General features: G+C 36.1%; 2 protein-coding genes across 2 annotated transcripts; both read right to left on the bottom strand.

The window, feature by feature from the left end:
- Positions 1-545: 545 nt before the first annotated feature.
- LOC126973372 (V-type proton ATPase subunit e 2-like) lies at positions 546-6668 on the bottom strand. The gene is made up of 4 exons (XM_050820613.1): positions 6434-6668; positions 6122-6169; positions 4394-4481; positions 546-1240 (listed from the first exon to the last, which is right to left on the bottom strand). Exons 1-4 carry the CDS (start codon positions 6535-6537, stop codon positions 1223-1225), a joined length of 258 nt encoding a protein of 85 aa, XP_050676570.1. The 5' UTR covers positions 6538-6668; the 3' UTR covers positions 546-1222.
- Positions 6669-9819: 3151 nt separating this feature from the next.
- LOC126973374 (V-type proton ATPase subunit e 2-like) lies at positions 9820-14460 on the bottom strand. The gene is made up of 4 exons (XM_050820617.1): positions 14263-14460; positions 14140-14187; positions 12259-12346; positions 9820-10663 (listed from the first exon to the last, which is right to left on the bottom strand). The coding sequence occupies exons 1-4, from the start codon at positions 14358-14360 to the stop codon at positions 10646-10648; spliced, it is 252 nt and encodes an 83-aa protein (XP_050676574.1). The 5' UTR covers positions 14361-14460; the 3' UTR covers positions 9820-10645.
- Between the last annotated feature and the right edge of the window lie 452 nt (positions 14461-14912).

Genomic DNA, 14912 nt, shown 5'->3' with positions numbered 1-14912 from the left:
TTATCAATAAATAGTTTAGATAAACAACTAGTTTTATTTTCCTCATATTCGAAATGAAAAGTAAAGTGTTTAACACGGGTAAAATAATCAATTCCTACTCGGACTATAGCCGACCTCGCTGCGCTCGGGCGTCAAAATACCTCGGGAATTGATTATTTCGACCCTTGGTTAACAACCTACTAGTAATTACGTTGCTGCTTATTGACCAAGAATATTTTAACCAACTGAAGTAAATGTGGCAATGTATATATACAGCAGTCGAATATTATTATGGTGTAATTTGTGGCATGTTACATATTCCGCCTTCATTTTATACGACGTGATTTGTCTATATGTATAGAACGTCATTGCTAAAGCCAGTAAACTAGGCACTATTTAGCACAACATTGGTATTGTTCGTCTGAATGGTCTATAAATAAGCGCCTTTAACTGTCTTTCAAAAGTCAAGTACATCACACAAATAGTCACGTGACGTTTCGTGTAAATTCTGGATTGGCGCCAAAAATTCGACGCACCGCGAACAAGGTTACAAAACAAAATCGGGGTCAATTGTTATATATTTAATGACTTATATAACGTTGACAATGACATGGTTGAGTGATGGAAGAAAATAATAATACATATGTAAGTTTCCTTAAGGCTACCCACACACAGCGATAGCAATGCCATCGAATCTCACTTTTTTCACTCTTCGTTTGTTATTATATCTAGATCCGGCTTAAGGGATATCGAACTTTTAGAGCCTAAACATATGATCGGATTTGGTACCGCCGAACCATCGGACGCGGTCCGTTAGCGGACCATATTCGATGGTCTCTCGCTGTGTACATCGCACAAAATTGTTATTATTACGTTTTACCAACGCAACCTTGTTGGAAGTCGCGTTAGAAGTTTCACTTCAAATACTAAGAACTGCAATGCGTTGTAGACAATACGCGATTGACCATTGCTAATCGATAATTTCACGAAATACTCTGTTTCGGCGTAGTTTATACTTTTTACCGCCATATAATGGCCTTCTGTCACTGTCACTTTATTAACTAATAAAAAATAATTATCGAAAATACGCCATCTATCGGGTTCAATATTAGCTTTGAACACTTGACATTAGGATTGAAGAAATTACAAAATTGTTGATCAGCTATTTTAGTTGTTCTCAGTGTTCCTTATTCAAAATATTTCTTAATTTTATTATCTTTATTTTTTGTTCATTTGCATTTCATTATTTCTTGACATTGCCCTGAAAACAAAGTTGAATAATATTATTAGTACCTTAATTTTCAATTTTTTAATTGAAAAAAAAAAAAAAAACAATTTTTGATTGATAATAGATCGTATTGATATTTTGATTTCTCGAGCTTATAAATTCTAATCATAATATTTTTGTATAATATTCATAGGAATATTATACAAAAATATTATTTCGTTTTATTAAACTCGCCTTCTTGAAGGTTTCTCTTCTGTGGTGTGGTCATATGCAACTGACCCACTGACATCTACTATTTACCATTACCACTGGACTGGTGGCTGTCAAAATGCTTTTGTGCCTGTTTGATATTAACCATTTAGCCAATAGGCCATAGCGAGAGTCTGCGGTATTAAAACTAGTGATGACGACCTCAGCTAAACAAACATCGATAGATAGAGTGTACTTTATAAAGTTGATTCCGATTTGTAAATCACACGGAATACGAACGAAATTAATTCAAAATGCAAAAATACTTCAGAGTACCGTACGCTTCTCTCGCAGCCATTAAACATCAAAATTAGTTCGCTGGACGCTCGCGAGTGGCGCTTTGCTGTCAAACATAGGAACAGCCAGTCCAATGGTATTCAAACAGATCAGAGTCGCCCACAGTTGTTTTTTTAATAATGCCACGGCCGTAAAGGTGCATAATTATAGGTACCTACTCTATTTCATGTAAGAACATGTATTTTAAAATCTAAAACACTAGTGGAAGACGCTAAAATATTCTTTACATGCCACCCATGGGCACGGGGTAATATCACAGCATAGCCAGAAAACTCAGGCTTTCTTGAATACAGCCACTATCATCACACGTCTTTTATGGAGATTTTTATTTATTTAAATAGTGTGTGGTACTCCTTTTTATCAATCCGTGCTTTATATCTTTCGTAACCATAACTGAAATGAGTCATACTTCTTCTACAAAAAGTTGACTACCGTAAATGATGGCTCAATCTATTAACATTACATAACATTTGAATGACTATTAACAATTTACATTTGTAAATAAAGTGATTTTTATTGTAAAATGGCTTGCTTGATGATTCCTTCCACTTACTGATCTGGCAAATTAGCTTAACCTCTGGCTCTTAAAAAGAAAATGTCTAATAATTAGAAAGCTAACAATGATATTTAAAGGTATAGATAAGTTACGTAGACAAACTTCGGTGATTGAAAATGATACACTAACGCACACATGAATAATTTAACATTGCAATAGCACACTACATTACGATTACACGTCAAAGAAGGATAGTCAATGCAATTATCGCAAGCGAAAAAGAGATAACTCTAATATGCTAATTGCGTCATATTTGTATAGAAAAAATACAGTTAATTCATCAGATATGATTTTTTACCGTACACCGTGATTTATGCCTAAATTACTATTCATTCATGAGTTCATGTAGTAAATGAAACAATTGACTCAATTTAGGCGATTGATTTTCGGCGCGCTAGTGACGTATCTACCTCTTTTAATACTATAATATCATTGGAAAGCTAACTCCATTTTATGTGATGCCTCGCTTACAAATAGTCCAATCCTAATAGTAATATGAAACGTAAATGTCCTATTAAATTATTGTAAGCCCCATTAAAAGATCTGCTTAATGCCACAAATATACCAGTCACAATGTAAAATCACCTTGTCTTGTATTTAGATGACAGACGTTCAAATCGAAAATTATTTAATTTACACTATGTCAAAGAATATGTAACAGTACAAGTCTATATTACGTTGTCACGCGGGAATAGAGTTACCATAATTTAGTTATTTTGAAATTCCTGGCAAAAAGCAAAAACATTTCAATAAAAGTCAGGACTTTTTATTTGATCTCGTCTAGATTTAAAATCTCGTAAGGATTGCAAACTTATTTGATTAATATGTTAGTTATTTAGTTAATATGTAGTTACTATATTCCATCTAATTAATATAAAATCCGACAACGTTAGAGGGCCGGACAAAATGTTGACTACAGTCTAAAAGTCCGGACATGACCGGATTAATCCGGATGGATGGTAACCCAACGCGGGAAAAATTTATGGCTCTTACTATGGCTAATTCACTTTTTGTCAAGTGTAAGTGTAAGATATTTTAATGTATGAATGTAATCACCAGTGGGAGGATCCTTTGCACAGGAAGCCGGCTACATTATTACCATGGTACCCAGTACCACAATGGCGCCAATTTCTGCCGTGAGGCGGTTAATGGTAATGTGTAAACATTACTGTGTTTTGGTCTGAAGGGCGCCGTAGCTAATAGTGAATATACTGGGCAAATGAGACTTAACATCTTTAGTCTCAAGGTGACCAGCACAATTGTAGTGCCGCTCAGAGGTTTAGGATTTTTCATCCTCCTGAGTGGCACTGAATTGTAATGAGTAGGGCGTATCAATAACCATGAGCCGAACGTCCTGCTCGTCTCGTCCCTTATTTTGACCCTTAATTGACGCGTTGTACTACGATCAATTTGAGAGAAACATAAGTCTTCTCCAGATTTAAGAATTCACAAACAACATACTGTCTAACCTAAAAATTGTAATTTGAAAACTCAAGAATCAGGGTTTTGCATTCGACAATTTCCTTCAGCAAAATGTAAACCAATCATAACGAAATTTTGGAAATTGAATGGGAAGAACTGGTACTGGGGAGCACCCGCCAAGAGGTGAGAACAGTACTCCATGTGAGGCCGACTCGCGACCGCTGTACGATCTCTCACCTTACTGAGTACACCAAGCTTTTTAGAGAACAAATTGGCCTTCTCTTCCAAGTGACGACGGAACTGAACGTCACTCGATATATCAATGCCAAGTATGCCGATACAGACTGTGGTAGTTGGAGGAGTGATCTCGAATCGATAGGGGATACGAAAAAGGCAGGCTTTTTAGCGGTGAACGCACAAATTTTTGTCTCCTTAGTGTCTAAATTGGACTAAATTTTTTCGGTCCCATTCCCAGACTTTGCAAAGCAAATATAAAATAAGCAGTATATATATATAATATAACTTATTTGAAAATAATTTTGATCTAGGTTTAAAAACCAAGTAGAATCTCAGACAGGCAACTTCTCCCTCGTCTGTTATCGTCTTGTTTCATCCCTAGTCACACAATTATTATTATATTTAATATAATAAGGTTATTTTACCCATTTATGCGCTATCCATATCAAAGTTCTATTTTTCAACTTAGGTCCGATAAGCGGGTTCATTTGAGCCACGTAGGTACAGAGCCAACTGAAAAAAATTATAGTTATTAATTAATTTTAAGTCCAAATAAACTTGCACACTGCTAGACACCATACGGATATCCTTAGAACAGTGGCGTAATGGCGCGGGTCCTTCCCTAATAGCCTAAACACATAGTCGGATTTGGTCGGACTACACCATAAAGTCCGCTACCGGACCCTGTCCCATGGTGCGGCCGTACCAAATCCGATTCTTGAAAAACCCAACAATATTGAGCGGCACTACAATTGCGCTTGTAACCTTGAGACATAAGATGTTAAATCTCATTTGCCCAGTAATTTCACTAGCTACGGCGGCCCTTCAGACCGAAACACAATATTGTTTACACATTACTGCTTCACGGCAGAATTAGGCTCCGCTGTGGCACCCATAATCTAGCGGCGTCCAATATTGTTTCTATCAACGTCAACGAGTAAGAGAAAGAGATAACATTGAACGACAAATAGAGAGCAGAAATTAGATAAAACTTCTTATAGGGACTACGAGTTTCTGAATAATCCTTACAAATATGTCAAATAAATGTTGATCATATAGAATCTCCATTACATGGGCGAGGTTTCTATCGCACTGTTCCTTTACTTTTACAATTAATTCACGCATTGTGAACGGCCAAAATTTGTGTAAATTTGTGCAAAGATCTGTTCTTTGCACAATTGGAGAATAAGTTATACATATTTTTTTTCTTGAAATTTGAATTTTCTGCTTCGATAGAAACTTAGATACAATGCACAATATACCTATCAGAATTTTTTAAAGAAAGATGCGTTAAAACGCCTTTTATCAGGTTCGAGCATTTGTATGAAAAATATGACGGGTAGGCCGCTCTTAAGGCATGAAGTAGTGTTGTAATTTGCCACTGCTTTAAATAGATTATAATAAAATTACTTGTATAATTATGAAGCAATAAATATTGATTAGAAAGATTTGCAATGACTTACTGGCCAGTTTTTCTCATAAAGATAATCCTGCTGAATTGATGATAAAAGTTTACGGTTCATTATATTTCAACCAAACACAGCGGAGGTACAAACCAACGTACTTATAAATGACCAGAGCTTGGAACTTGTGGACACTACAGTCTTCTTGAATATCACGGTAGATAAAAATCTCTAATAGGGTCCACATATTGCCCAAATAGTAGATAGACTCAGCTCTGCTGCATACGCCGTTAGAAAGATTAGAGAGTACACGAATGTTTTTACCGATTGATTAGTGTACTTCAGTTGTTTTCACAGGATCATGACGTACGGTGGTTATCTTTAAGGAAAACGGTAATACCTACTTATTATTAAGTAATTCTTGATAAATGTTTGCTATAATAAACTCTAATATAAATTATTCATATGTTCTTTGTTTCGGGTTAATTCAATATTATTATTACACTGTATAATACTCGCGAGTTGCGAGAGGGACATACCGCCATTTTAGTGACGCAATCCAGACTCTCCAATCATAAGTGCCGTTTGCAAAGTCACGCCCACTGATGTAACAAAGGTTTTACTCTAAGTGCTCCCAAGATAAAGGGTCTTGACAGACAGATAGACAAATGGCCGTACAACAAAGTAACCTATAAGGGTTCTGATTTTTCCTATTGAGGTATGGAACCCTGAAAATAAAATAAAACTTACAATAGCCAGCAGCTAGCAGCAGTTAGCATCAGCATAACCTGGATTACTCTGAAACAGAAAAGGAGGAAAACTTCGTCATTCTCGGTAATTCACACTTTTGGTAAGGTCATGGGACGGGTCCCTTTCAATAAATATGGCAAAGGAAGCGATAAAAGGTTCATATGTTATCTTTTTATGGAAGAGGAGGACAAACGAGCTTACGGATTACATGATGTTAAGAAATCACCGCTGCCCACATTCTCTTGCAACACCAAAGGAATTACAGGATCGTTGCAGAATTCAGGAGCCCAAGTTAATTAAATATGTACCAACCTTCTGTTTGGTCCTCTTCGAACAAAATATGGACACACAATACCAACAAAACCCCAAAAAACAGTAACAACCGATATATTAGTAACTACAGCTGAAGCGGCCATCTTGGATCAATTGCAAAATTATTTTCCTTATACTGTTAATTTAATATATGTGGTTTAATAAGTTTACATGTATTTGAACGAGTGTTACCACTACATAAATCTACACATTATTCATTAATTGTGTAAAGATTGCCATATAATATTAAAGACAATTTTTAACAATGCAAAATGAGGAGGTGTGCTTAAGACCGCATGGTAGAAGTGAAAACTTCATTGGCAATTGTAATCGATTTAGGTAAAATAATATTATATATTCTGTAGTATTATCGTCGTATTTATGAAACAAGTCAGATATTAGAATTATTTTTTATTCAATTCTATATAAATCGAATTATTTGTTTTCATTGTCGTATTCTACAACGGATACAATGAGTTTGAGATAACTAAAATAAGAAATAATGACAATGATTACTTGCTACTTAATTATTACTCGGCGGTCCCGAGTTGACCCGATCGAGCCTGTCACCGTTCAGCAGCGAGGAGCAGCTGTCTGTATCTTTCTCGCTCGGGTACACTCGGCGGTCCCAAGTTCACTCGATCGAGCCTGTCACCGTTCAGCAGCGAAGAACAGCTGTCTGTATCTTTCTCGCTCGGGTACACTCGGCGGTCCCAAGTTCACTCGATCGAGCCTGTCACCGTTCAGCAGCGAAGAGCAGCTGTCTGTATCTTTCTCGCTCGGGTACACTCGGCGGTCCCAAGTTCACTCGATCGAGCCTGTCATCGTTCAGCAGCGAAGAGCAGCTGTCTGTATCTTTCTCGCTCGGGTACACTCGGCGGTCCCAAGTTCACTCGATCTAGCCTGTCACCGTTCAGCAGCGAAGAGCAGCTGTCTGTATCTTTCTCGCTCGGATACACTCGGCGGTCCCAAGTTCACTCGATCGAGCCTGTCACCGTTCAGCAGCGAAGAGCAGCTGTCTGTATCTTTCTCGCTCGGGTACACTCGGCGGTCCCGAGTTCACTCGATTGAGCCTGTCACCGTTCGGCAGCGAAGAGCAGGTGTCTGTATCTTTCTCGCTCGGGTACACTCGGCGGTCCCGAGTTCACTCGATTGAGCCTGTCGCCGTTCAGCAGCGAAGAGCAGCTGTCTGTATCTTTGTCGCTCGGGTACACTCGGAGGTCCTGAGTTCACCCGATTTCGCCATTCACTGTTTAGCAGTGAAGAGCAGCTGTCTGTATCTTTGTCGCTCGGGTACACTCGGAGGTTCCGAGTTCACCCGATTTTGCCTTTCACCGTTTAGCAGTGAAGCGCAGCTGTCTGTACCATTGTCGCTCGGGTACACTCGGAGGTCCCGAGTTCACCCGATCGTGCCTTTCACCTCAAAGCGTGACGGATCAGCCTTATTTATTACCTACAAAAAAATATGTGTGCGGTGCGCCAAAAGAAATTTTCACTTCAATAAATTTCACGTTTCTTGCTCAAACAGTTTTGACTTGCATAAATAATTAAGTACTTTATTGTTAACTAGTTTTGTAGTTCTTGACTATTTATAACCTAGGTCCTACAGAATAAATGAGAGCAAAATTTAAAGAAATAAACATTTTAACTGTTGCATCTCAATATATTCTTGATAATGTTATGTATGTATATAGGCACATAAGAGAATTTCCTAGAAACTGTCATTACCATAATGTTAACACCAGGAACAGACATAAACTTATAATGCTTACTACTCAGCTACTACTAAGTCGAGTTAGTAAGTATTTGGTAGGGTACATATGCTTTTACAACAAGATCCCAGAAAGTGTTCAAAACAAATGTATTACGAAACTCAAAAGAATTGTTAAAAAAAAGTTTGCCTGACAATTTATAATTAATAACATAAACGACTTTCTTAATGATACCGCAGATTGGGAATGGAGCGACCATCCTCAGGCTATTAAATAATAAGTAGGATATCATACCGTATTTTTAATAAAATATATAATAGTATTTGAATAAAGCTGGCGTGTTTTCCTCGATTGTCTAGCAGCAGCCGATCGGTTGTTTACCAGTGGGGGGCTCCTTTGCACAGGATGCCGTATATGGAACCACAACGGCGCCTTTATCTGCCACGAAGCAGTAATGTGTAAACATTATTGTGTTTCGGTCTGAAGCGCGCCGTAGCTAGTGCAACTACTGGGCAAATGAGACTTAACATCTTACTTCACAGTTGTAGTGCCACTCAGAATTTTAGGACTTTTCAAGAATCCTGAGCGGCACTGCATTTTAATGGGCAGGGCGTCAATTATCATCAGCTGAAAGTCTTGTCCCTTATTGTCATAAAAAAAAGCAAGAGACTCAATCGAGAGGCTCAAATTGTAAGAGGTATTTAGTGAGTATTGCATAATATGTAAAATGTACCTAGATGAAGATTCTTTTTTGTTATTTGATTGAGTTCTCGTAACAGGCTTCATCATGCTCGCTTAAATGTCACTGCTTGTGGCGGCGACATGGGACGGGTCGTCCCCTTCCCTAAAATATGGTTGAAGGAGGCGATGCTCGTGAACGGGCGCTACTTGTGGTGGCAGGATGATCCTGATACTAGAAACTCTGCTTCAGATTCTTAAAATTAAAGTTTTTTTTTATAAGCGCTAAAAAAATACTCGCAAAATACCTTTATTAATTTACGGTGTGTTTGGATGATGCAACTACTGTACTCAATAACTTTTGTTTTAATTTACATTTACTTTTTTGACTCACTCATGTAAGGCATTGACTATTTGACGTTTTCTTTTGTTGCATCGCTTTACTTATATTGTACCTAATTGAAATGTTCTGATAAGGATAATAACGATGAAGAATGTTAATGTAAATTTTGATTTAAAATAGTGGCAATGAGTTTCTTGCCACTTCTTGTCATCAAATAATAAATATCTATTTATTTTCTCCTCACATAAGATAATAAAGCTAAAACAGTAAAGTAGTTAACACTACTGTGTAATGAATATCAAATATTTTTAAGTGTCATTACCTACATGACTTACGAAGTAGAGTATGTCGAAATTTTATTAAAAAACATGCCCGCTGACGGCATGGAGGCATCAATTTACGAATGGTTGGTAGTTATTGCCTTTCAATAAGTGATTTGATATCCTGTTTTGAATAAAAATATTTGAGTTTGATTGCAAATCTATTCTTTGGCAGCACAAAAAACATACGTAATTACTGGCAAGTCACTGCTTGTTCCCTCCCAGTGATCCATTTGTTTCCAAAACCTGTCCTGAGGTAGTGTCAGGGAATAAGTGACATAAAAAAGTCCAAAGGCAACAATTAATAAAAATAGAAAATAAAATACAAAGAAAAACATTAAATACTATATTTATTAAACAGAATATATCTACAAATTAATATACACTTCAATAATCTTTACAAGTCTGGAAATGGAATGAAATATAACAAGATTGAATCAAAAAAACATTCATACACATATTAATGACAATATCATGCGTTCATAAGAATAGCTATAAGTTGGCAGCACCCAAATACCATAAATTACGATGTCAAAGAAGTTTGTGCAACATCCCATAGATGGCGTTATTTTCTATTTGTAGAATCAATACAATCCACACGTTGTTAAGGCTAGGCTGTAAAGTAAGCCTTTACCATTTTTAAATAAAAATTTTAGTAGTGTTCTCTTTAAATATGTAATGATTGATGGAATATCAAACATATTGAAATTCATTTGGGTGTCAAGGGTTCATTCGATAAGCTAAACTTTTAAACTTATGTTATTAACTGGCTTTTCTGTTATTTGCTTAGCTGATATAGCCTGCTTCAAGTCATGTTTAATATAAATACAACATAATATATTTTGCTGATTTAAAATGCTTCAAAAGTTCAGAGATATTATTTACATCTTAATATCTATTAAGAAAAATTATTACAAGAATGCCAACACTAACACAATAACCATTTTTGTCAACTTATAATTTTTTATAACAAATTTTTGGGAATGATTTTTAAATTCTAGCTTAGATGCAAAGTTCATAGCCTTATTGAATAATAGAAAGTTGTTCACAATGTGGTTCAATCAAAATAGTGGATTGTTGCATTAAATTTGAAAATACTGGATTTAAATTATTCTTTAATTACAGTTTTATAAATAATTTCGAAGACTCTGATAACAGCTTATACTGCCTTATTGCCCTGAAAAAAAAAACATACTGTTATTAAAATTTGTATATTACTTCCAAGTGCTGATCCGCAAACATTGTTTTGTCATATAAATTAAGTACCCGAGCCCGCTCATTGTATGAATTGTCACATGTAATGAAATGTCTTTGACTGAATTATTTGTATTGCGAATATATATGTATATTTATATATTTCTAAGTGAAACAAATAAAGGTTCCGGATAAGAATACACCAACATACTAAAACATTTTTCGAAAAACGCTGCAAATTATGTTATTCCGATCGGTTATGTAGTTTTTGCAAACAATATATTTTATTGTACAATTTTATTTTATATTTTTAGGTCTGAGGCATCCTTTTTCGAATGGGTGGTAGTTTTTGACTTTCCTTAAGTGATAATCTTATTCTATTTTGAATAAAAATATTTGAATTTGAATATAACCGAAACAAAAACCGGCTCTCCATTAGTTAGTACTTATATATATTAGGTTATTACTACCTACAAGGCATTATGTCAAATACGAAATTGATCAAAAACCCCCTTGCTAGAAATTTTTGCCTCATACTGCCAGTTCACTAGAACCAATAACTGCAGTTATCCCGAACTATACGACCTAGGGACCTTCGAGGATAGAGTATACTTCCACCTTTAAGGCCGGCGATTGCTCTCTTGACACCAGGTGTTGAGCGTAATGCGCGGTAATTTGTGGGATGTTCGCACAACACGCCACAAATAACGGTATGGTACGGTAAACCATTTAGTTGCAACCATTTGCGTGCAGTATTCGCCAGTTACTCCAGCCAGCCCAGTTCCTTCCAGCACTTCAGAACATTCTGTGTTAGTAGACTTCTTCGAATTGGCCCACCTACGCACATTCCAGGATTACGCGAGTGGCCGTTTCGTCCTGACAGACTGCGCAGTCAGGACTTTCTGTTACGCCGAGTGTGAAAACGTGCTCGTTTAGTGATGTTTGACCCCCACCATGATTCGGATATCGTGTCTGTTTAAACTGATAAGTCGACGTGTCAGTTTGGGCGATACTGCAGGATTCGATTTTTTCTACAGCTTGAGACATTTATAAATTGGGTGTTGTGTAGGTTGTTCGTCAAAGAGTGTATCCATGAACGCATTTGGCTGAAGGGCAGCGGCAGGAGTGGCAATAGATCATGCACTTGGGTTGCCGAGGCCCGCCAAAAATGATGATATCATCCCCACCGACTGGATGTGTGGAATACAACCACATTGTGGAATGAGCTTCCTTGTGCGATGTTTCGCGCGTACACTTTTCTAAAAGGCTGGCAACTCTCTTATGAGTTCTTTGGTGTTTCAAGAGAGTGTGGGCGGCGGTGATCACGTAACATCAGGTGACCCGTACGCTCGTATGACCTCCTCTTCCATAAAAAAAAAATTAAAAAAACTTAAATACAATGAATTAGTTATTAGGATGATGAAAATGATCTTATGGTATAGTTATAGGTTTTCACCACTCCATGTTAGAATTGAATTCAAAAGGACGTAACTACGCAATAAAAGCTAGTGGGCAAAGGCAACTAAGCCATCGGAATATAAGCCTGGTGATTCAAAACAAGTACATAAGATGCCTTACCCAGCTGCGAGCTATCCAGATGAGTGTCTCATTGTTCAATCTGGGTCCTATCAGTGGGTTCATCTGGGCCATATAAGCACACAGCCAGCTGAAAAGATAAAATGTTTGATAAGAATTAAAAGAAACTGGACAAGAGTGAGTTGGACCTAATTAACCTAACCTGTACTTATAAAAAAGGAGAAAAGTTTTTTTTTTCAATTTTCTTCATAAATAGAAACCTATAAAAATATTAAATATATTTAAGCTTGTGCCAATAAAGCTGTATGATATGAAACCACACAGCTCACCTATTTGTTTGGTTAAACACTGATTTAGAGTGACCTAAATAGCTGTTGTGTCTATGCCATTTGGTCATAGTTCATGCATGTTTATTTAAATTTTTAGGAATTCAGTGCTTTCAAATTACGAAGGATAGCTGTGAAATGAATAGCGAAAGGTATTTTTTATCTTTGTCTTACATTTTTAATAATTAATATGCACCTGAAACCCAGTCTAGCACTAACCTGCACCACCATGATAATTTCTTATTCATTTACATAAATTAGTTTTTCCATTACAATTTATTTGTTGGAGGACACTTATATGTCACTTATATTTAGTGGATACAGTATCACAAAGAGAATATTAATACTACATCATAAGAGGCGGGACTGTCTAATTAATAATTGAAATTTAGTTTAGTATGAAATGTGCAGTCATTTGACAGTATGGAGATAAAGACAAAGTATAATCCGGCTAAGTTTGAAAGCGAACAGTTGCTTAAAAAATAGTGGATTTCAGCTATCTATATTTTTTATAGCCATCATCTGTCAATCTATCAATGACTGCATGTTTTATACAATTTAGTGAATCACATTTTTCTTAGAGTTTCGATAGGCTGCAGTATCACAGCAAATTTAATGAATAAGTAAGATAAATAACTTACTCAGTCTATTTGCAAACAAAAACAAGAGAAAAAGCAATTTATGGACAATGAGGTATCTTCCCTATCTGTGGACAGTTGATATTCAGTTTCACAGATGTGGGTTTCCTATTATGTCAAACTTCACAGACAAGGGGTTAAACATGAGTGTGGAGATATGCACACATCAGCACGACAATCTGCTAGTATATTATAGTATTTTTACAATATTATTTCGATAAATAAAAAAATGAAATTCTTATTGAAAGAATTTAATGTATGGATTTACTAAAAAAAAATATCAGTCATGTCAAGTAAAGTAAAACTTATTACTTTTTACAGAAAGGACTAAGGATAACAAAATATAGCAGAAATCTAGATTCCAAAATGAAAGGTGGTCATCCCAAGCAATCAAATGGAAGGTATAAAGTGTAAAAGCAGGAGATATTAGACCTATTAATCTATATTTAGACCACTGAGCATGAATCATGGAAGTGGCTTGGCCTTGCTGTATGTGGAGGGCCTAAGATTGAATATACTGGCAGTCTCTGGAATAGGCCTTGACTTTAGAGGGTTCTAGTACAGAAAATATAATCTCAAAATTAAAGAATGTATTATGAAATATTTCAAGTGTTAATCAGAAATAAATAAGTTATTTGGTTATTAATTACTATGATAAATAAATGTGCAGGAACTAAACAGTGAAATCATGAAAATCTTCAATTAAAGAATCAATTTCAAAAACAATTTTATCAATTAACATTGTCTATTATTTTTTTATTAGGAAAAGCAAACAACTACAACTTGTTCATGAGCTCTGACAATATTTTTCAGTTGACAAATACAAACGAAGAGCCATTAAATTAAAGGTCTATATGATATCTAAAATACAGAAATTTTAATCTCAGGTATGCTGCACCTTGAAGGTAATAGGAATGAGTGATAAAAAGTACTAAAAGATGGAATGAAATGATACTCACAATAACCAGCAAGTGGCAGCCGTTAACATTAACACCACCTGGATGATTCTGGAACAAAACCAATGGAATAAGAAATGAATATTCGTAGAAAATCTACTTCAGTATACTGATAAATATACCAACCCTCTATTAGGTCCTTTAGGAGCAAAAAATGGGCACACAATCCCAATCACACCCCAGAAAACTGTAAAGATGGTGATAGGAACGAAAGAGGCGCCCATTTTCAATCACAGGGTCACTTTATTTTCACAAAATATTTAAATAACACAAATATCAGCTGCCCAAAGATGGTGGACTTTTCGCAATGTTGGTAGCCTTGAACATCAACAGTCATATGACAAGATAATCGGATAGTCGAACGTAAGCCTTTCTGTACTCTGTGGTTTTCGTTATATTAATTTTTATGGTACTTAGTTCATGGTTGTATTGTTGGGGAAATAGTCTCTTTGCAATTATAGTACTATATGCTGCCTGAGACCTCCTCTGTGTTTCAAGTAAAATATGCAACGTAAGCTGTGAAAGAATTTCAATATGTTTTTATAGAAGAGGAAGACAAACGAGTGTGCGGGTCACCTGATGTTTGGTGATCACCACCGGCCACATTCTCTTTCAACACCAACGAATCAATCACAAGAGCGTTGCTGGCCTTTTAGAAAGGTGTTCGTGCTTTTTTGAAGGTACCCATGTCGTACCAACCTGGAAACAGCGCACATAGAAGCTTTTTCCACAGCTTGGTAGTACGTGACAGAAAGTTCCTTTGCACAATATAGAGG

The sequence above is a fragment of the Leptidea sinapis genome, chromosome 29, assembly GCF_905404315.1.
Source record: "Leptidea sinapis chromosome 29, ilLepSina1.1, whole genome shotgun sequence".
In the NCBI taxonomy this organism is placed as follows: domain Eukaryota; kingdom Metazoa; phylum Arthropoda; class Insecta; order Lepidoptera; family Pieridae; genus Leptidea; species Leptidea sinapis.
Note: the sequence above shows the minus strand (reverse complement) of the source record. Positions and strands in the feature narration are given on the sequence as shown.